Source organism: Boleophthalmus pectinirostris, unplaced genomic scaffold (genome assembly GCF_026225935.1).
Source record: "Boleophthalmus pectinirostris isolate CB_2022bp ecotype Guang Dong unplaced genomic scaffold, ASM2622593v1 HiC_scaffold_2, whole genome shotgun sequence".
In the NCBI taxonomy this organism is placed as follows: domain Eukaryota; kingdom Metazoa; phylum Chordata; class Actinopteri; order Gobiiformes; family Gobiidae; genus Boleophthalmus; species Boleophthalmus pectinirostris.
The window spans coordinates 12,736,477-12,758,354 of NW_026571152.1; the positions used below are offsets into that span (position 1 = coordinate 12,736,477).

Genomic DNA, 21,878 nt, shown 5'->3' on the forward strand with positions numbered 1-21,878 from the left:
TTAGTTCTGCTTTAGACCTGCTTTAGTCCTGGTGTTAGATTTTTAGCCTTAACCAATGTGACCATTTAAAGGATGCAGAGGAGAGGAGCAGAAGAGTGGCAGAGGGGCAGAGGATTCCTTGTGGACACATGGTGCAGAGGATTCTGAAGGAGCAGAGACTGAGGCCGCTCTGAGACTAATCCTGATTAATCCCCATTAACAGGATTAGAACCAGTCTGGGTCTGATACCAAGCCCTAAAACCAGTCTGGTCTCTGGTCGGGTCTTTGGTCCAGTCTCTGGTCCAGAACCGATTCAGTTCTGCTCCTCTTTAGACAAATGTGTCATATATTCTTGGCCTGTTTAAATGGAGCTTTTCCACTGAGACCTGAAATCCGGGTCAGAACCAGCAGTCTCGAGTCCTGAGCCAGGACCAGACCAGAGCCTGGACTTAAACCAGACCAGAAATAAGTGTCCTCAATCCCTGTATGTCAGATGCCTTTCCATTCTCCTGTATCCCAGTGAGGCAGATGCCCTCACATCCTCCTGTATCCCTGTGTGTAAGATGCCCTCCCATCCTCCTCCCTTCAGGTGCTGATGGCATCCCCTGAGTCCTCCCTGATGGAGGACCATAACCCAGATTCTGATCTAGATCCAAGTCTGGACTCAGGTTTAGACCCCGGTCTGGACTTGGAGGACCCGTTCCGTAGCCTGCCCTCGTCATGTGGGGGTTTCTTGCGCCTCTCTCGACCCTGTGTGTATGTGTTTCCTGGGGGAAGGGGTGACTCGGCACTCCTCGGGGTCAGTGGGTACTCCCTGCTGGTGAACGGAGGAGACCAGAGGAAGTCCTGTTTCTGGAGGTTAGTCCGACACTTGGACCGGCTCGACGCAGTGCTGATCACTCACACCGGTGCAGACAACCTCCCCGGAATCAATGGCTTTCTTCAGCGCAAAGTGGAGGAGCTCAGGGTCCAAGAGGAGCAGGGTCTTAACCAGCAGCCAGAACAGGACCAAGAGAAGAACCAGGACTGGATCCAGAACCTGGTCTCCCCCGAGGTCAGCACCTGTCACAGCACCTGTCACAGCACGTTATTACACAGTATTGACGGGTTTCAGATGACATTACCACATTTCATAGGCCAGTTTGAGTTTAACACAAATGGAGGCAGGAGGGCAGCCAAAATGAATCTAGTTGAAATGCTGATTTATGTTGTAATACAGTCAGTTCTTGGGTCTAGTCAGTACTGAACATTTTCTAATTCATCATTTTTGAATTTACCTTTTGGATATTTCATGGCAAAGTACAATCTAATCAATAGGGAAAATTGGCTCTTGCCCCCATCTGTTGTTTGTTTTTCCTGTGAAATATCCAAAAGGCAAATGCATAAATGTTTAACCTGATCATTTCTATTAGTAACTAGGCCCTAGACCTCACTTTAAACCAACAAAGCTCTGCTTTTTAACAATATAAAATGTATTTGGCCCCATCTGCATTACATATGATTGGACTGATATTTTTCTAATGATGTCATCAACATTCTCTGGGGGTGTGATGCTAACTGCAGACACTACTCTGCCTGAAGCTCTGTTACTCAAGTTAGACTTTATTCTGAGCTTTGTTTTAACAATCTGATCATAAAGAACTGACTTAGCTGGAACTACAACACGTGAGCTGATTTGGGTTTTAAACAAGTCTCTCTCAAAAAGCATTAAAGTCACAAGCTAGCTAGCATTGGCCAACAGTGTTTGAGTTAATCTCACCTTTCTGTTGAAAATCAAACACATTGTTTAATTCTTATGTACCTCAATAAACCCTAGATCTCAGCCTGGTCCTGATCAGGTGGATCTAGGACTACTGATAAGTTTTTATGGGATCCAAATACTGTATTTGTGATCTGTTCTTTTCAAGAGTTATTCAAAAGACTTTTGGCTTTTAAAAAAATATTTATATGCCAATGTGAGAACACTTTTTATATATAGCCTATAGTAAACACAGAGAGAAATGACCAAGGCTCAGATTTGTTTCAAATGGTTCAGAGTGGGAAAGTGTTTACCCTTTGGAATTATGAATAATATAAATAAAACACCGGAGAATAGTCATAATATATATTTTAACTTTATGTTATTATGATGCCAGATATGTTTTTTGTGCACAAAGCTCTCACGTTTCCTACTCTGGTACTGTGCTTGTTCAAGGTAAATCAGTATAAAAAATGCGTAAAAATTAGAAGAAGATTCAGTTTTTTGAAGTGAGATCCTTTTCCAGTCGTTTACATTAAGGAATTGTTCAAAAGAGCCAGTTAGGGCCTGGTCCTGGTCAGGAGGACCTGGACCGAGGGTGGAGCATGTTTTGACCTGTTGCTCTCTCTTGTCAGGTGGGACTGGTCTTCTGGAACCAGCCCGAGCGTCTGTGGTCCCTGGTCCGGTCTGGTTCTGGTCCGGTCAGGTCTCAGTCCGGTTCTGGTCCGGTTCGGTTTCGGCGCAGTGCGGAGGAGGCGGCTCTGACCCTGAGCCTGATTGAACGTTTGGACTTGGAGGTTCTGCCTCTGACCCGCGGGCCTTCTCCAGAACCTGTGGTGCTGTTTAGTAAACTGGGCGTGGGCCGCCTGGACATGTATGTGCTGTGTCCAGAGGGGGGCAGCGCTGAGCTGGACTTTCTGCGGCACAGGTGGACCGGGTCAGGTTGTGCCCGGGGAGGGGTGAGGCAGCCCGATGGGACGCGGGCACAGGTCCCGGTGCCCTTCCTGGCCTCGGGCGCCGTGCTGCTGGTCTGGACTCCGTTTGGATCGGACCAGAGCCCTGTCCGGGTCCTGTTCCCCGGAAACGCTCCTCAGAGCCGAGTCCTAGAGGGTTTGCACCGGCTCCGGCACCTGGACTTCCTCAGGACTCCGACCGCGGCTCAGACCAAGAACAAGGTCAGTCAACTTGAGTCACTAAGGTCATCATAGGTCCTAGTCATCACAAAACATCGCAGGTCACTCAGGTCATCAAAGGTTAAGGCAAAGAAACTATATATATCTATCTATATATATCTATATATCTATATATATCTATATCTATCTATCTATATATCTATATCTATATCTATATCTATATATATATATATATATATATATATATATATATATATATATACACTCGAGCAATAGAGGCCCAGATCTACCACACCAGACAAGACCCACGGTGTAGACTGTGCAAAGAGGCTCCTGAGACAGTCCAGCACATAACTGCAGGGTGTAAGATGCTGGCAGGGAAAGCATACATGGAGCGACATAACCAAGTGGCGGGCATAGTGTACAGAAACATCTGTGCAGAGTACGGGCTGGAAACCCCAGGATCAAGGTGGGAAACACCTCCAAAGGTTGTGGAGAATGACCGAGCCAAGATCCTGTGGGACTTCCAGATACAGACTGACAGAATGGTGATGGCGAACCAACCAGACATAGTGGTGGTTGATAAGAAACAGAGCAGAGCCGTGGTGGTTGACATCGCAATACCAAGCGATGGTAATATCAGGAAAAAGGAACACGAGAAGCTAGAGAAATACCAGGGGCTCAAGGAAGAGCTGGAGAGAGCCTGGAAAGTAAAGGCATCAGTGGTGCCTGTGGTGATCGGAGCACTCGGGGCTGTAACCCCCAAACTGGAAGAGTGGCTACAACAGATACCGGGAAAAACAATGGACATCTCAGTCCAGAAAAGTGCAGTACTGGGAACAGCAAAGATACTGCGCAGAACTCTCAAGCTCCCAGGCCTCTGGTAGAGGACCCGAGCTCAATGAGGGTGAGAGAGACCTACCACCGTGGAAGGTGAGAAACACATTTTTATATATATATATATATATATATATATATATATATATATATATATATATATATATATATATATATATATACACACAGTGTTGGGGAGTAACGGATTACATGTACCGCCGTTACGTAATCAGAGTACAAATTATGAGTAACTGTATTCCGTTACAGTTACTGTTTCAATGAGTGGTAATTGGATTACAGTTACTTTGCTGAAATAAGTGGATTACAAGGCGGTATTTTCCTGTTTTCACATTTTGTGCTACATCCCATTTATTTATTTTTTTATTTCGGTAATTCCACTCATTGCCGGAAACCCAAACAGAACGCGCGCAATAAGAGCGACGTAAACGTCATGTTAAAGTTGGCGGTGTCAGTCACACAGTGGAAGCAGCAGTGCATTGGTAAAAACGCATTTGTGTCTTGGAAATTCTTCTCCCGATGTGAGATATATATATAAAAAAAAACAAATATAAAATCGCCTACAACTTAAATGTGAAACAGGAGCTACTGGCACTGGTGAAAACAACCTGCATAGACTCATAATATCTGCACTACTGTCCTATAGTGACCTGCGACATGAGTGGACGTGCACACAAACACACACAAACACACACCTTCATCATCGTCATCAACCTGAGAACCCGCGGACCACGTCTCCTTCCGTAGTTACTGCGCGGACACCGCCGTCTCGTGCGCCGCGTGTGGAACGTGTTTTCTCGCGTAAACCGCGCTTCCTCCTGTGCGCCTCTAAACCAGAACTAACACCAGGACTAAACCAGGACTAAAGCAGGACTGAACCAGGTTTAAACTAGGACTAAACCACGACTAAACCAGAGCTAAAAGACCTGGTCTAGACCAGGTCTAAAATCAGGAGTAAACCAGGTCTAAAAATCAGGACTAAACCAGGACTAAACAACATGACACCTAACAGTAGGTTGACATAATTTAAGGTGATCTCATATAAAAAATAATTTCTCTATCAATAATATTTTTAATAGGGTTAAGGAAAGGCTGATCTTGTTATTGTCTTTTAACAGACAAAACCTCTTATGTTAAAATATCGTGGTCTTTGTTTCTCTACAGCAAACAGTTGCTTATTCATGGAGACTTGGGCTCAGACAATTTGAAGACAACAAACAAGAATTTTCAGGATGTGGTTGCTACATTCATGTCGTTTAAAAAAACATGACAATATCAAGTAATCCAATGTAATCAGATTACGTTACTCACTTTAAGTAATTTAATGGATTACGTTACAAACTACATTTTGGGGTGTGTAATCTGTAATCTGTAGGGGATTACATTTTAAAAGTAACCTTCCCAACACTGTATATATATATACTAGCAAAAATATTGGCTCTGTAAACAAAAGGCTTTCAATTTTTTGTCGAATTTGCGTCAGTGACGCTAGTCGTTGGCTTTATTTAAATTTTTCTCCAGATGCTTAAAAGAGTTAAATATCTGGGCTCAGATTTAACTTAAAATAAACATATTAAAGAATAAAAAAAATAAAATAAAAAAACTGGGGAATGATGACAAGTCACACAGGTCACTTAGGGACGCGATGAAATCTTTGATGTTTTTATCCTTTTATCTGTCTGTTAATAGGAGGCCACTGGCTCCAAAACTTCATCTACAACTGCCAGAACCTTCAGAACTGGACAAAAGACAGACTTGGGCCAAGAGAAGATTCGGACCAAAGCACGGAGAGATGAGAGCAGAGAGGACGCGAAGGATACAAGGAAGGACACTAAAAAGGATGTTATGAAGCATGCAAGAAAGGATGCTAGAGGAGCAGGTAGGACTCACCTTTGGAGAACAGTTTGTTTAAAATAATAATAATCACATTTGGACAGAAAAAAATACAAACGCATGAAAAGTTTCCTGATGTTTCTGTCATTTATTGATGTGTCAAATTTAAGCTCAACAAAGTGACTGCCACAGTTTCCAAGTTTGTGACATGAAAAGTTTTTGTCCCAGTGAGACTTTGATGAGATCAGAGTTACAAACATGTGTCTTTTTTCAAACAGGGAAGGAGACGAGTAAGGAGAAATCCAAGGAGAGATCCAAGGAGGCATCCAAGGAAAGGAAGAAGGAGGTGAAAACTGTAAAGAAAAAATCTGTGGTGGACAAGGAGGTTATGAAAAATGAGGAAAAGAAAGTGGCACCAAAACTCAGCTCTAAAACAGGAACTAAACTTGGTACCAAAACTGGGACTAAACCAGGAACTAAACCAGGAACTAAACCAGCGGCTAAACCTGTGACTAAACCAGAATCTGCTGTCAAACTAGAGGAAGAGAAGGGTGTGAGGAAAAGAGGCAAGGAGAAAGGAGGCATGGAGACCAAGAGGACTTTGAAAAAATCTAAAATAAAATTGGATGGAAGAGAAACCAAAGAACAAGGAGGAGTCCAGGAGAAATACCTGGAGGAGGGTCTGGGGGAGGTTATACCAGAGACCGAGGAAAAGGAGATTGAAGCGAGAGAAGATAAATATCTGGAGAAACATTTGGAGGAGGTCTCACCACTCAGAGAAGAGAGAGGAGGAGAAGGAACCAGGAGAGAAGGAATGGCAAAAGCGGGAAACTTGAAAGAAGAAATTATTAAACAACAACAAGGAGAGAGAGAGGGGCAGGATATTGAGGAGATGATCCAGGAGAAACATCAGACTGTGGAGAAGGCGATACCACACGGACAGAGAGAAGAGACAATGAGAGAGAAGGCAGAAGATACAGTCCAGGAGAAACATCTGGATTTACCACAAGCAGAGAAAGAGGAATTAATGAGAGAAGACAGAGAGGAGGAAGAGAAAGAGGAGATGGTACAGGACAAACATAAACCTCTGGAGAAGCAGAAACCAGAAGAAGAGAGAGAGGAGACAGTGAGCAAGGAGAGAGAAGATACTGTCCAGGAGAAACATCTGGAGAAACATCTGGAGGAGGAATCTGAGAAGGAGACATCAGAGAAAGAGGAGACAGAGGAGGGAGAGAAGAAAGAAGAGATGGTCCAGGAGAAACATCTAGAGAAAGGGCTGGAGGAGGAGTTGGAGAAGGATATAAAAGAGAAAGAAGAGGATAAAGAGGAGATAGAGAGAGAGGAGACAGAAACTACTGTCCAGGAGAAACATCTCACGGAGTTGCCACAAGCAGAAAGAGAGGAGATAATGAGAGAAGACAGAGGGGGAAAAGATGGAGAGGAGAGGGTACAGGACAAATATCCACTTCTGGAGAAGCCAATACCACAAGGAGAGAGAGAGGAGACAATGAGAGAAGGAAGAAAAGATACTGTCCAAGAGAAACATCTAGAGGAGTCACCTCTAGAGGAGAAAACAGAAACAATGGGAGAAGACAGAAAGGAAGTGGAGACAGAAGATACTGTCCAGGAGAAACATCTGAAGGAGTTACCACAAGGGGACAGAGAGGAGGAGAGGGTACAGGAGAAACATCTGGAGAAACATCTGAAAGAGGAATCTGACAAGGAGACACTAGAGAAAGAGGAAAAAGGGAGAGAGGAGATAGAGAAGACAGAGGAGGGAGAGGAGAGAGAAGAGATGGTCAAGGAGAAACATCTGAAGGAGTTGCCACAAGCAGAGAGAGAGGAGATAATAAGAGAGGTGAGAAAGGGAGAAGAGGGAGAGGAGAGAGTGCAGGAGAAACATCAACTTCTGGAGAAGCAGATACCACAAGGAGAGAGAGAGGAAACAATGAGAGAGGAGAGACAAGATACTGTCCAAGAGAAACATCTAGAGGAGTCACCTCAAGCAGAGACAGCGGGAGAAGAGAGCAAGGTGAGCCATCTAGAGGAGAAAGTAGAGACAATGGGAGAAGACAGAAAGGAAGTAGAGAAAGAAGATACTGTCCAGGAGAAACACCTGAAGGAGTTACCACAAGGGGAGAGAGGGGAGAAAGAGGAGAGGGTACAGGAGAAACATTTGGAGAAACATCTGAAAGAGGAATCTGAGAAGGAGAAACCAGAGAAAGAGGAGAAAGGGGGAAAGGAGATAGAGAAGGTAGAAGAGGGAAAGGAGACAGAAGATACTGTCCAGGAGAAACATCTCAAGGAGTTGCCACAAGCAGAAAGAGAGGAGATAATGAGAGAAGACAGAGAGGGAGAAGAGGGAGAGGAGAAAGTACAGGACAAATATCCAATTCATGAGAAGCCAGTTCCACAAGGAGAGAGAGAGGAGAGAGAAGATACTGTCCAAGAGAAACATCTAGGAGAGTCACCTCAAGCAGAGAGAGAGGGAGAAAAGAGCAAGGAGAGGCATCTAGAGGAGAAAACAGAGACAATGAGAGAAGACACAAAGGGAGAAGTGGAGGGAGAAGATACTGTCCAGGAGAGGGTACAGGAGAAACATCTGGAGAAACATCTGAAAGAGGAATCTGAGAAGAAGACACCAGAGAAAGATGAGAAAGACAGAGAGACGACAGAGAGAGGGGAGACAGAGAGAGAGAAGGATGAAGATAAGATCCAGGAGAAACATCTAGAGAAAGAGACACTAGACACTGAGGAAAAGGGGGGAAAGAAGACAGAGAAAGAGAAGACAGAAGAGAAGGTCCAAGAGAAACATCTGGAAAAACATCTGAAAGAGGAAATGCCGAAGGAGACATCGGTGAAAGAGGAGACTAAGGAGATGGAAGAGAGAGAAGATACTGTCCAGGAGAAACATCTAGAGAAGCATCCACTGATGGAGACACTGCAGAGAGAGGGAGCAGCAGATGTGCCTAGAGAAGACACAGAGAGTCTCAGGTCAGAGACAAGTGAAATTCATTTACAATTTACATTTATTCATAGAAATGTACATACATCTGTGTGATGTTATGTGATCTGCACTGCGAGAGTTAAATCTGAGGCTGGGAGAGTGGTTAGCCTCATGCTGCAGGAGTCTGGGGTTCCATTCCGAGATCTGTCCAAGCCTTCATAAATGTAGAGCTGTGTGGGGAGAGCACCTGGCTTAAAGAGGGGGTATTATGCAAGATAAATTTTTAGGAGCTCTCTACCATGTCCATGTTCCAACGTTATTCACACATCAAAAGCATGCATGAAGAGGCTTTAGCTATCATTATTTGTATTAGTAATTTAGCAACTTCTCTCAGGCCATTTTCAAACCATCCTTACGGTTAGCAGTAAGGCAAGGCAAGTTTATTTGTATAGCACAATTCGTACACAAAGTAATTTAAAGTGCTTTACAGAATAAGAAATACATTAAAATCATAATAAAAACAAATCAAAACATAAATAATCATGAAGATTAAAATTAAAAAAGAGAGACATAAATTGGAGAGAAGAGTGCGGAATGAAAACCTTTCAGTTATATGCACAGTTAAACAGAAATGTTTTGAGCCTGGATTTAAACAGCGTCACAGAAGAGTCTGTCTCACATGTTCAGGAAGATTGTTCCAGGTTTTAGCTGCATGAACCTGAAACGCTGAACTCCCCTTGTTTAGTCCTGACTCTGGGCACCAGCAGGAGGCTGGTCCCTGAGGTCCTCAGAGTGCGAGATGGTTCATATGACACTAACATATCACAGATGTACTTTGGTGCTCGGCCATGGAGAGACTTGTACACAAGCAGAGCTGCTTTAAAGTCTATTCTCTGAGGCACAGGAAGCCAGTGCAGAGACCTGAGCACAGGACTTATGTGCTCGTACTTCCTAGTTCGAGTAAGGACCCGAGCTGCAGCGTTCTGGATGTTCTGCAGCGTCTCACAGCTCGTTTGGAGAGACCAGTGAGCAGAACATTACAGTAGTCTAACCTACTGGAGACAAATGCATGGATAAGTTTCTCCAAGTCTGCTTTGACTTTTGCTAAGTTTCTTAGATGGTAAAAGGCTGCAGATGTTATTGATTTGATGTGGCTGTTAAAGTTCAAGTCTGAGTCCATTATTACCCCTAGATTTCTTGCCTGATTTGAAGGTTTTAGAGAGAGACACTGGAGGTGACTGCTGACACTGTCCCTTTGTTTCTGTGGACCAAACACTATGACTTCAGTCTTGTCAGAGTTTAGCTGGAGAAAGTTGTTTTGCTACACACTGATCTGTTGGATGCAATGACCAAGTGACTCCACTGGTCCATAGTCTCCTGCTGCCAGAGAGACGTAGATCTGAGTGTCATCTGCATAATTGTGGTAGGACACATTATTGCTGCTTATTAACTGGCCTAATGGCAGCATGTAGAGACTGAACAACAGGGGGCCCAGGATTGACCCCTGAGGCACCCCACAGGTCAGAGCCATGTGATCTGAGACACAGTTTCCAATTTCAACAAAATACTTCCTGTCTTCTAGATAGGACTTGAACCAGTTTAGTGCAGTACCAGAGATGCCCACCCAGTCCTCTAGTATCTGTAAGAGGATCCCATGATCGACAGTGTCAAAAGCAGCACTCAGATCTAACAGGATCAAGACTGAGACTTTGCCTGCATCAGTGTTCAGGCGGATGTCATTTGTCACCTTGAAAAGAGCAGTCTCAGTGCTGTGGTGGGCTCTAAAACCTGACTGGAAAACATCAAAAGGGTTGTTCATTTGGAGAAAGTTCGTAAGCTGTTGGTAAACAGCTTTTTCAAGGACTTTGCCGGCACTCCCTTTTCTGTGCTCTGAGTCTTCATTCCTCCACAGAGCTTTTTGCCTATCTTTAACCATTTTAACCTTTATCAGGGCGATGGCATCCAGAACATTCAAAACACTCAAAGTCACAGAGTTCAACACATCATCAGTATTGGAACATGAGGCAATTTCAAAGTTTATCATTTCCATGAACAGTGCACCTGTGTTATCATTTATGTGTCTTCTTCGAACAACTGTAGGAGCAGCCGGTGGTTTGGGAATAACAGACAGGTCAAAGAAGACACAGAAATGATCAGACAGAGCAACATCCCTCACATTGACATTAGAAATATTTACACCCTTTGTAATGAGCAGGTCCAGAGTGTGCCCCCTGTTGTGAGTGGGCTCACTGACATTCTGAGTTCAAGCCTGTACAAGGCTCCTCCTCCACAAGTTTATGTCACCCATGCACAGTTCTCTATAAATATAAAAAAACATGATAGAAAACTGCACACAACAACTCCTGATGTGATGTGCAGTAGTTTGATTAGGAGGATGCAAACTTATTGTGTTGTGATGTCACTGAGGGGGGAGATTTAGTGCAGAGAGCAAAGGGGGTTAAGACTTGGAGCATCAAAAAAGAAAGTGAAACTTACTAAACACGATAATATGTTGTCTTGGGTAAATATTATATTTTCAAAACAATAAAAGGTAACATTGTTATCTAAATATATTACATGTCATCTGTTAACACCCTATAGATGTAAAATACCCCCTCTTTAATGCAAACTTATTATGCTAAAGTTACTTTTCAGAGCTTTTAAGAGTTGGTTTAGAGTTTCTTATTTAAATGCCACATTGCCAATCAGCTCTCCTTTTCACTGCCACTAGGATACACTCACTGCTCTCTACTTCTTTTGTTCTCCAATTTTATTTTCTTAATCTGTGATATTTATAGGATTTGGCAGCATCATGCAGTCACTGCAGTACGAATGAAAATACATCTGTGGACCACTAACTTGATCTTGATCTAGCCTTTGGAGGTGTAAACAACTTTCCTTCTCTGTGTTATGAAGATGTGTATGGGGATGTTAGCTTCCACTGTGCACCACAGTTTTCTATACCTATTATTAGGTATTATTAGGTCTTTTGAAATTAATATTGTGATTTCAAATGTGCAAATTATAACATAATGATCCAAAAATGTAATACTGTAGATTATAATTATATAGCAGACACAGAATGTACAATATGTTTTCTTTAATACCTTTCCTTGTGTGTAATGTGCTCCGGGCTTGGTTGAGGGTTTAACTCGAGTCTGTTCGGTCCAGGTCTAAACCAGAACTAAACGAGGACCAGACAAGAGTCCAGACCAATCTACACCAGGACCAGACCAGGATCGACCCAGAACTGTCTGAGATCCAGGACTTAGAGACCATTGCTGATGAGGAGATACCAGCACCAACTGAAGAACTTCAACAAGAACCTGACCAAGTGCCTAAACCAGAGACTGGACCAGAGACCAGACCAGAGACTGGTCTACTGACAAAGGAGGAACCCAGAGAAGAGCAGAGGGAAGCAGAGGAACTGAAAACAGAAACCAGCCCAGATACAGAGATGAATTTGACAAAAGTGGAGCTCACAGAGCAGGAACTAAAAGAAAAACATGAACACAGAGAAGCAGACAAGAGAGAAGATCAGGAATTTAAAGATGAGGAAAAGAAGGGAAGTAGACCCAAGATCAGACCAGAGACTGAACCAGAGACCGGACCAAAGACCAAACCAGAGACCAAACCAGAGACCAAACCAGAGACAAGACCAGAGACTGGACCAGAGACCAAACCAGAGACCAGACCAGAGACTGGACCAGAGACCAAACCAGAGACCAGACCAGAGACCAAACCAGAGACCAAACCAGAGACAAGACCAGAGACTGGACCAGAGACCAAACCAGAGACCAAACCAGAGACCACACCAGAGACAAGACCAGAGACTGGATCAGAGACCAAACCAGAGACCAGACCAGAGACAAGACCAGAGACTGGACCAGAGACCAGACAAGAGACTGGACCAGATACCGGACCAGAGACCAAACCAGAGACCGGACCAGAGACCGGACCAGAGACCACACCAGAGACAAGACCAGAGACTGGACCAGAGACCAAACCAGAGACCAGACCAGAGACCAAACCAGAGACCAAACCAGAGACAAGACCAGAGACTGGACCAGAGACCAAACCAGAGACCACACCAGAGACAAGACCAGAGACTGGACCAGAGACCAAACCAGAGACCAGACCAGAGACCAAACCAGAGACAAGACCAGAGACTGGACCAGAGACCAGACAAGAGACTGGACCAGATACCGGACCAGAGAGACCAGAGACCAGAGACCAGAGACCGGACCAGAGACCACACCAGAGACAAGACCAGAGACTGGACCAGAGACCAAACCAGAGACCAGACCAGAGACCAAACCAGAGACCAAACCAGAGACAAGACCAGAGACTGGACCAGAGACCAAACCAGAGACCGGACCAGAGACCGGACCAGAGACCACACCAGAGACAAGACCAGAGACTGGACCAGAGACCAAACCAGAGACCAGACCAGAGACCAAACCAGAGACCGGACCAGAGACTGGACCAGAAACCGGACCAGAGACCAGACCAGAGACTAGACCAGAGACCGGACCAGAGACCGGACCAGAGACCAAACCAGAGACCAGACCAGAGACCAAACCAGAGACCAAACCAGAGACCAAACCAGAGACAAGACCAGAGACTGAACCAGAGACCGGACCAGAGACTGGACCAGAAACCGGACCAGAGGCCAGACCAGAGACTAGACCAGAGACCAAACCAGAGACCAGACCAGAGACTGGACCAGAGACTGGACCAGAGACTGGACCAGAGACCGGACCAGAGACCGGAACAGAGACCGGACCAAAGACCAGACCAGAAATTAGATCAGAGGCCAGTCCAGAGAGTGGACCAGAGACCCAAGCAGGATCTAGACCAGAGACCACACCAGATTCTAGCCCAAAGACCAGACCAGAGACCAGTATAAAGACTGGACCAGAGACCGGACCAGAGACAAAACCAGAGACCAGACCGGAGACCAAACTAGAAACCAAACCAGAGATTAAACCACAGTCTAGATCAGAGACCAGACCAGAGACCCAACCAGAGACCCGACCGGAGAGCAAACCAGAGACCACACCGGAGACCAGACTGGAGCCCAAATCAGAGACCACACCAGAAATTAGACCAGAGACCAGTTCACAGACTAGTCCAGAGACCAAACCAGAGACTAGACTGGAGACCAGAACAGACACAAGACCAGAAACTAAACCAGAGACCAGTTCACAGACCAGTCCAGAGACCGGACTAGAAACTGGACCAGAAACCAAAGCAGAGACTAAACCTGAGTCTAGACCAGAGGCCAGACCAGATACCAGTCTAGAAACCAGACCAGAGGCTGGACCAGTGACTGGACCAGAGACCAGACCAGAGACCATTTCAGAGACCAAATCAGAGACCAGACCAGAGACCAAACCAGAGACCAGTTCACACACCAGTCCAAAGACCGGAACAGAAACCGGACCAGAAACCAAACCAGAGACCAAACCAGAGATTAAACCACAGACCAGACCAGATACCAGTCAAAAGACCAGACCAGAGACCAGACCAGAGACCAGACCGGAGACAAAGCCAGAGACCAGTCCAGAAACCAGACTAGAGACCGGACCAGAGACCGGATCAGAGACAGGGCCAGAGACCGGACCAGAGACCAGACCAGAAATTAGACCAGAGACCAGTTCACACACCAGTCCAAAGACCGGACCAGAAACAGAACCAGAAACAGAACCAGAAACCAAAGCAGACATCAGAGCAGAGACTAAACCAGAGTTTAGACCAGAGACCAGACCAGATACCAGTCAAGAGACCAGACCAGAGACCATTTCAGAGACCAAATCAGAGACCAGACTGGAGACCAAACCAGAGACCAGACCAGAAACTAAACCAGAGACCAGTTCACACACCAGTCCAAAGACCGGACCAGAAACAGAACCAGAAACCAAAGCAGACATCAGAGCAGAGACTAAACCAGAGTTTAGACCAGAGACCAGACCAGATACCAGTCAAGAGACCAGACCAGAGACCAGACCAGAGACCAGACCGGAGACAAAACCAGAGACCAGTCCAGAAACCAGACTAGAGACCGGACCAGAGACCGGATCAGAGACAGGGCCAGAGTTTAGACAAGAGACCAGACCAGAGACCAGACCAGAGACCAGACCAGAAATTAGACCAGAGACCAGACCAGAGACCAGACCAGAAATTAGACCAGAGACCAGTTCACAGACCAGTCCAGAAACCAGACCAGAAACTAGACCAGAGACCAGTCCAGAGAGTGGACCAGAGACCAAAGTAGGGTCTAGACCAGAGACCACACTAGAGACCAGCCCAAAGACTGGACCAGAGACCAGACCAGAGACCATTCTAGAGACCAAACCAGAGGCCAGACCAGAAACTAGACCAGAGACCAGTTCACAGACCGGACCAGAAACTGGAACAGAGACCATAGCAGAGACCAAAGCAGAGACCAAAGCAGAGACCAAAGCTGAGACTAAAGCAGAGACCAAAGCAGAGACTAAAGCAGAGACCAAAGCAGAGTCTAGACCAGAGACCAGACCGGAGACAAAACCAGAGATCAGTCTAGAGACTAGACCAGAAACTAGTCCAGAGATCAGCCCAGAGATTGAATCAGAGACCATACCAGAGAGACTATACCGGAGACCAAACCAGAGATCAAGCCAGATACCAGACCTGAGACCAAACCAGAGACTAAACCAGAAACTAGACCAGAGACCAGTCCAGAGACAGGACCAGAGACCATTTCAGAAACCAAAGCAGAGACCAAACCAGTTTCTTGGCCAGAGACCAGGTCAAAAACTGATGAAACTAAAGAAACATTTGAAGACTCAGAGACAGGAGGAGATGTGCTGTTGGAGACGTTTAAAGCTTCATCAAAAGAAAAGATCAAAGAATCAAAAACGGCAGGAGACAAGACTGAGGCTGAGCTTAGATCTGAACAAACATCATGGTCCAGAGAGGAGCAGAGATCTGAAGGAGAAACCAGGAGAGACACACCTGCACCTGGAGAAGAAGAGACAGACTTGGAGATGCAAACTGGAGTAGAGCAGGAGTTTAAAACTCAGGAGAGTGAGGAGGTGAGAGGAGCTGCAGATACAGAAGCAGGAGACGACAGCCTGGAGAAATCTCAAACTCAGACTGTGGAATCTAAAAGTGAAAGAGACAAAATGGAGGACCAAAAATCAGGAACATTTTACTCAGATAAATATAAGACGCACACCAAAGAATTTAAAGATGAGGAAAAGAAAGTAACTAGTCCAGAGATCAGTCCAGAGACCGGACCGGCAACCAGACCTGATACCTGTCCAGATATCTGTCCAGAAACTAAACTAGAGACTAAACCAGAGACTAGTTCAGAGACCCAACCAGAGACCAAGCCAGAGTCTATAAATGATGATGGAGGAACAGAGGAGAGAGCTCAAACTGAAGTTAGGACCACAGGAGCAGAGATGCAGGTAGGAGGAGACAAATTAAATGATGAGACAGATTCTAAGGAGCAGAAGCCTCTCAGTCCTGGGTCCAAACAAGAGAGGGACCAGTTCTATGGATTTGAACTGAAACCGGACCAAACTGCAGTAAAGCAGGATTTTATAGAAAGTGCAGAGGACACAATGGAAGATGAGGAGGAGGTTAAACCCAGAGACAAAGATCAGGACTCACAGCCAATAAAAACAACATCTTTAAAGTTCTCAGAGATAGAAGCAAGTGAAATAAAGAAAAGAGAAAAGGAGACAGAGGAGAAGGGAGAGAGGGAGAGCGTTCAATCCCAAAGCAGCTCTAAAGGACCTGAGCCGAGAGCAGAAACAGATGAAGAAAACATGAAGAAAAGAGATGAAGGTGCAGAGGAGGACCAGGGAGAAAAGTATTCCTCATTGTCTTTCACTGAACAACTAACTAAAGATTTACAAGGAAAAGATACAATATCTCCTGCTGACAAAACTGTAGACAAAGGAGAAGTAATGTCTGAAAAGGTTCAAATGTCAGACCAAGAAGAGGCTGGGTCAAAAGTGAAGGGAGAAAGGGAGGAAGAGGAGGAGGGAGAGAAGCCATTATTGACTTTAGAACGCAAAACTGAAGGAGATATGAAGGAGGAAAGTAAAAATATCCAAGATGGTGGTGCAAAGGAAGACCAAAAGGCTTTGTCCTCCTCTGCGGCTGCGATTGATGAGCAAACTGAAGCTTCAGGAGAGCCATGTGGATCAGAAATCATGTGTCCACCTTATAAAACTGCAGACACATGTTCTAAAACTCCAGGAGAAGTATTTAAGAGAGGAGATGGGGAAGAGGGAGAGGAGGAGGAAGGAAAGATTAAGATTGAGGAGGACCAGGACAGAAAGAAGGAGAGCGAAACCTCGATATCAGCTTTAGAACAAAAAAATGAAGGAGACATGGAGGAAGAGGAGCGAATAGTAGGTCTGAAAACTGCAGATGATGAAGACGAGATAGAAGAGATGAGAAGAGACAGGAGAAGTTTGGATCAAGGGTCAGTTCAGAAAAATGAAAGAAAAGAAGAGTGTGAAGGAGGAGGAGACACAAGAAGAGCTGAGGAGAAGATGATGTCTAAAGAAGCAACAGCAGAAAGAGGAGAGAGCATTTTAAAGAAGTCTGCGTCAGAGCAAGGACTGAAGCAGGAAAACAAAATGGAGGAGGAGACCAAAGACACAGCTCCAACTGAAGCTGAGAGGACAATTCACGAGATCCAACTCAAATCCAAAACTGAACCAGGATCTAAAGAAGAGCAGAGCCAAGTGTTGGAGAAGGAGCGAGAAGAACAGAGCAGAGAACATTCAGGGCCATCTTCAGGCTGTGGTGATGACTCAATGAGAGGAACTGTGGAAGTGCCAAGTCTAAAGATGCTTCATGATCAGACCAGAATAAGTCCTGGACCAAATGCTAAGATCCTTCAAGACCAGACCCAAGAAAGTACAGAGATCATACAAGAAGAGACCAAAACAAGTCCAACTGAGATGCACCAAGACCAGACCAGAGCAAGTCCAAGTTCTAAGATCCTCCAAGACCAGATCAGAGAAAGTCCAGAGAGTCTTCAAAACCAGACCAGAGAAAGTCCTGATCCAAGTCCAACAGAGAGCCAACAAGACCAGACCAAAAGTCCTGGTCCAAGTACAAAGATTCTTCAAGACCAGACCAGAACAAGTCCAACTGAGGTCTTTCAAGACCAGACCAAAGCAAGTCCTGGTCCAAGTGTTAAGATCCTTCAAGACCAGACCAGACAGAGTCCAAGTACAACTGACATGCTCCAAGACCAGTCCAGAACAAGTCCAAGTCCAACTGAGATCCACCAAGACCAGACCAGAACAAGTCCAAGTCCAACTGAGATCCTTCAGGTTCAGACCAGAGAAAGCCCAAGTCCAAATCCTGAGATCCAAACTGACCAAACATCTGCAGAAGATGGAGGATCAGATAGGAGAGAACCCTCAGTGAAAAACGAGTCTGCAGGTGCAAGCAGGAGGAGCAGTTTGTCCGACTGGGAACTGTTGCAGCGACCAGAGGACTGGAGTGAGTCCGAGGATCAGGATCTACAGAGGGACCAGGAACTAAACCAGGTCAGATACCTTGAGAAAGTCCAGGAGAGCACCCTAGACCAACACCAACAGAACAACCAGGGTCAGGAGAAGAACCAGAAGAAACCAGAGGAATATTCAGGGTCTGAGGTTCAAAAGAAGAAAACAAAACAAGACCCAATCCAAGACCAAGATCAGAACCAGGACCAAATCCAAACTCAGAACAAGGACCAAGAAAGAGTTCAAGACCGGGATCTAAGCCAGGACCAAGAAAAAGTCCAAGACCAGGACCAAGACAAAGATGAAAAGTCAAAACTGGAACTAGACCACAATGGTTCTGCTGTGAAAGACAAGAACACAGATAAAGGGGAACAAGTCAAACCTGGAACCAGAGACCAACACCAGACTCATAAATGTTCAGAGACAGAGGAGGGAGAAGAGGATAGTCCAGAGTCCAGCGACGAAGAGGAGGAAGAGGAAAAGGGGAAGGGCCAGAAGTGTGCCCAGTTAGCCACATTAGCAGTTAGCACATCCTCCCAGAGTGAATCTGATTCAGACGTACCTCCAGAGACTGAAGACTGTCCCTCCACCACCGAGAAAGACCTAGAGTCTGAAGAAGACCAGGACCAAGACCAAGACCAGGACCAAGACCAGGTTCAAGACCAGGACCAAGACCAAAAGGAAACCAATGAAGGCTCAGGAGGTGAGTGTCTAAATGTCCACACACACATGTACAGGTGAAATGTCTCTAAATGTCCTTGTCTTTCCTCAGATCCTCCTTCCGACCCTTGTCTAGACCCTGTTCCGGGTCCAGTTAGAGACCCAGTCCCATCAGAACCCCATCCTGAATCCTGCACAGTGGACCCTCAGATCCAAACTGAGGCCAGGAGAAGGACTAGGACTAAACCCAAGATCCAGGGATCCAGGACAGATCTCAGCCGAACCCGATCTAGTTCTGGTACTGTCCTCACACCTAACTTCACCTAAGTTAATTTGTGCTGACAGGAAATAGTTTTTGTTTCATGTGGAGAGGTGCAGTGATTACACAGATATGGAAACTGATTTTAGATTTGAAAAACATATTAAAACTATTGTAAAGCTATTTACACCTTAAAACCCTAAGCAAAGTTGACAAACTTAACTATTAGTAAATGGTCACATTTTTATTTAGCACTTTTCCACCGTTAAGGTACTCAAAGAGCTTATTCACGACTATTGTAACTCTCTGTACATAGGTTTGAGTCAGTCTGTTTCAGATTCAGAAAACTTGGTCTCAGAGGACAATTAATTTGCAGCATTCTCAGAGCAGTTCTCACATATACATAAACACATACAGTGTGACTGTCCGTTACAGTATACATCTGGAACTCATTGATCTAACAATATATTACAATCTAAATAACATTAAGTAAATCAAGTAAATCAATTTCCATGTCTTTGTCTTTGCAATACAAAATGCAGCATATAACCCCCGCCTTTAGCCGCTCTTCATTGGCTGCTCACCATTAAGAGTTTAATGATGGTGTTTAAATGTCTAAATGGCACTGCTGCACAATCTCTAGAGCATTTTAAAATGTTACCAAAGACATATTTCATTGGCATTTGAAACAGTTAGAGCAGACAATATATTTTGAACAATACTGCATGTCTCTGTTGTATTTTTATTGTTTACTGTATTTTGTAATAATACTAAACCTGTGAAGCACTTTGGTCAACCATGGCTGTTTTTAAATGTGCTATATAAATGATTATGATTGACTGAACCATAGAGCAGGTCAAACTGTGTGTGGGTCTTCAGCAGCATCTCCTGAACATGTAAAATGAGTGAGCTCTTGTTCCAGAGAGAAGGTCTGGTTCTGAAGGTCCAGTCTATGTGGACCTGGTCTATGTACCAAACCACGGCAGCGCCAAAACCTCGGACCTGGAATTCTTCAGACGAATCCGGAGCTCATACTACGTCATCAGCGGCAACGATCCCAAAAACCATGAACCCAGTCGCTCTGTGCTGGACGCACTGCTGCAGGCCAAGGCTGAATGGGAGCACAATATACAGGTATAAATACTACCAGTACAAGTAGTAGTAGTAGTAGTAGTATGAATAAATGCTCCTTCAGACATGTATTGGTAAATTAGATCTAATTCAGACTGAAGTTCATTGATCTTATCAGTTTGAGATGGCACTTTTCTCAAATCGAAATAATATGTTTACAATTCATCTTCTTTTGTATGTTTCTGCCTTAGTTCATTTGAGCTGACAGAGCAAAACACTGAACTGGAGCCGTTTTCTTGTTAGGCTCAGTAAATACAGAGTCATGACTATGAATAAAAAAACAGGTCCAACATCTGGAACAATGTAGATGGAGATGGTAGTTGCCCAGGGGTTGGTGGTTTGCCTCCAGTGTGCTGCTGTATGTGCAGTTGTACCTTTGGGCCTTAATGTGGTGGCTGGTTTTGTTCCAGGTGACTGTGATCCCCACTGCAGACTCTGAAGTCCTCAGAGACTGGTACCAACAGAACCACCAAGTCCAAACGGACCTTAACATTCTGGTTCTGGCCTCCAGCTCCACCGTCGTCATGAGCAACGAGTCCTTCCCTGCCTGCAAGATCCAGTTCTAGACTGGGACCAAACCAGGACTGAGCCAGGACTGAACCAAGACTAAACCAGGACTGAATAAGGATTAAACCAGGATTGAGCCAGAACTAAACCAGGACTGAATCCCAACTGAACCACTGCTAAACTACGACTGGACCGGGACTGAATCAGGGACTTAACCAGGAACAAAAGCAGGACTGAACCAGGACTGAGCCAGGAACTAAACCAGGGCCCCACCCGGACCAAGACTGAACCAAGACCTAAACCAGAAACTAAACTAGGACTGAACCAAGAACTAAATCAGGACTGAACCAGGAACTAAACCAACTAGACTAAAACAGACTGATGCATGCAAAATCCAGTTGTTTAAAAAAAAGTTTGTTTGTGCCTTCAGCTTAATAGGTTTACATTGAACTGCTCCACCTGTCTGTGGGCTGTTGTACTGCAGCTGTAAAGCAAAAAAGACATGGCACTTTAAAGGTTTAACCAATCAGAGCAGAATATATCTGACCTTTGGCCAATCATATTCTAGCATAACTTTCAAAGGTTTAACGAAATCTTAACTGATATTTGTTTAATATATTATCTGTTTAACTGTTTATCTTATGCCATTCCATTTTGTCGTATCCAGTTAATGCTCACCGCTAAGTTGCTAGTAAGTTGCTGTGGTTCGAGTGCTGCGCTGTCTGAAAAGTGAAATGCATTGTAGGGAGTAGTAGTGAAGTGCAGAGAGAATGTGTGCAGTGAAGTGCGGATCAAAACATTCTTAAGAATTATAACACTCTGCACACTTCACACATATGAAGTCCACAAGTGTGTTTTATGTTTAGAAATGTGTGTATTAAGTCTTAAATCAAATATTTTTGTTCATATGGAATAAGTGTAAGAGTCTGGAGTGCTGAACCAATTAGGGTGACCAGATTTTCAAAACTGAATACTGGAACACACCTGTATTGGAATGGTTGGTATAAATAAAATTATGTAAAGAGCGTGTAACATTGTCCATTCTCGACTCATTTGTGGGTCAGTATATAATCTAAGGGAATTCTGTCAGGGCATTTATTTGCCTTATGCACAGTTTCAAGCACAGTTTTCTGTATTTTAGCTAAACAAATAGCAATATATTGCCTCCATTACTGTTGGGGGGTAATAGATTGGTCAAAAATAGGGACACCTGGAACAGTTCTTCAAATCACTTATTTTCAATAAATCTTCTGAGACAGGAGACACAGAGTTCAAAACTGGGACTGTTCTAGGTAAATAGGGATGTCACCCTTCT

The 21,878-nt window shown here is 44.7% G+C and overlaps 1 protein-coding gene across 1 annotated transcript; it reads left to right on the plus strand.

Annotated features, from left to right (window-relative positions):
• Positions 1-268: 268 nt before the first annotated feature.
• On the plus strand, positions 269-21,590 carry LOC110169169 (microtubule-associated protein 1A-like). Its single transcript, XM_055155417.1, has 9 exons — positions 269-1,033; positions 2,353-2,892; positions 5,395-5,584; positions 5,817-6,918; positions 11,657-12,054; positions 15,317-18,709; positions 18,779-18,964; positions 19,848-20,059; positions 20,467-21,590. The coding sequence occupies exons 1-9, from the start codon at positions 575-577 to the stop codon at positions 20,620-20,622; spliced, it is 6,636 nt and encodes a 2,211-aa protein (XP_055011392.1). The 5' UTR covers positions 269-574; the 3' UTR covers positions 20,623-21,590.
• The last annotated feature ends 288 nt before the right edge of the window (positions 21,591-21,878 follow it).

Coding starts and splice junctions, on each gene's coding strand:
- LOC110169169 (XM_055155417.1), top strand. CDS start 575: ATGGCATCCCCTGAGTCCTCCCTGATGGAGGACCATAACCCAGATTCT. Junction 6,919..11,656: donor CAGGAGAAACATCTCACGGA/GTTGCCACAAGC, acceptor TGTTCGGTCCAG/GTCTAAACCAGAACTAAACG. Junction 12,055..15,316: donor AGATGAGGAAAAGAAGGGAA/GTAGACCCAAGA, acceptor TTGAAGACTCAG/AGACAGGAGGAGATGTGCTG.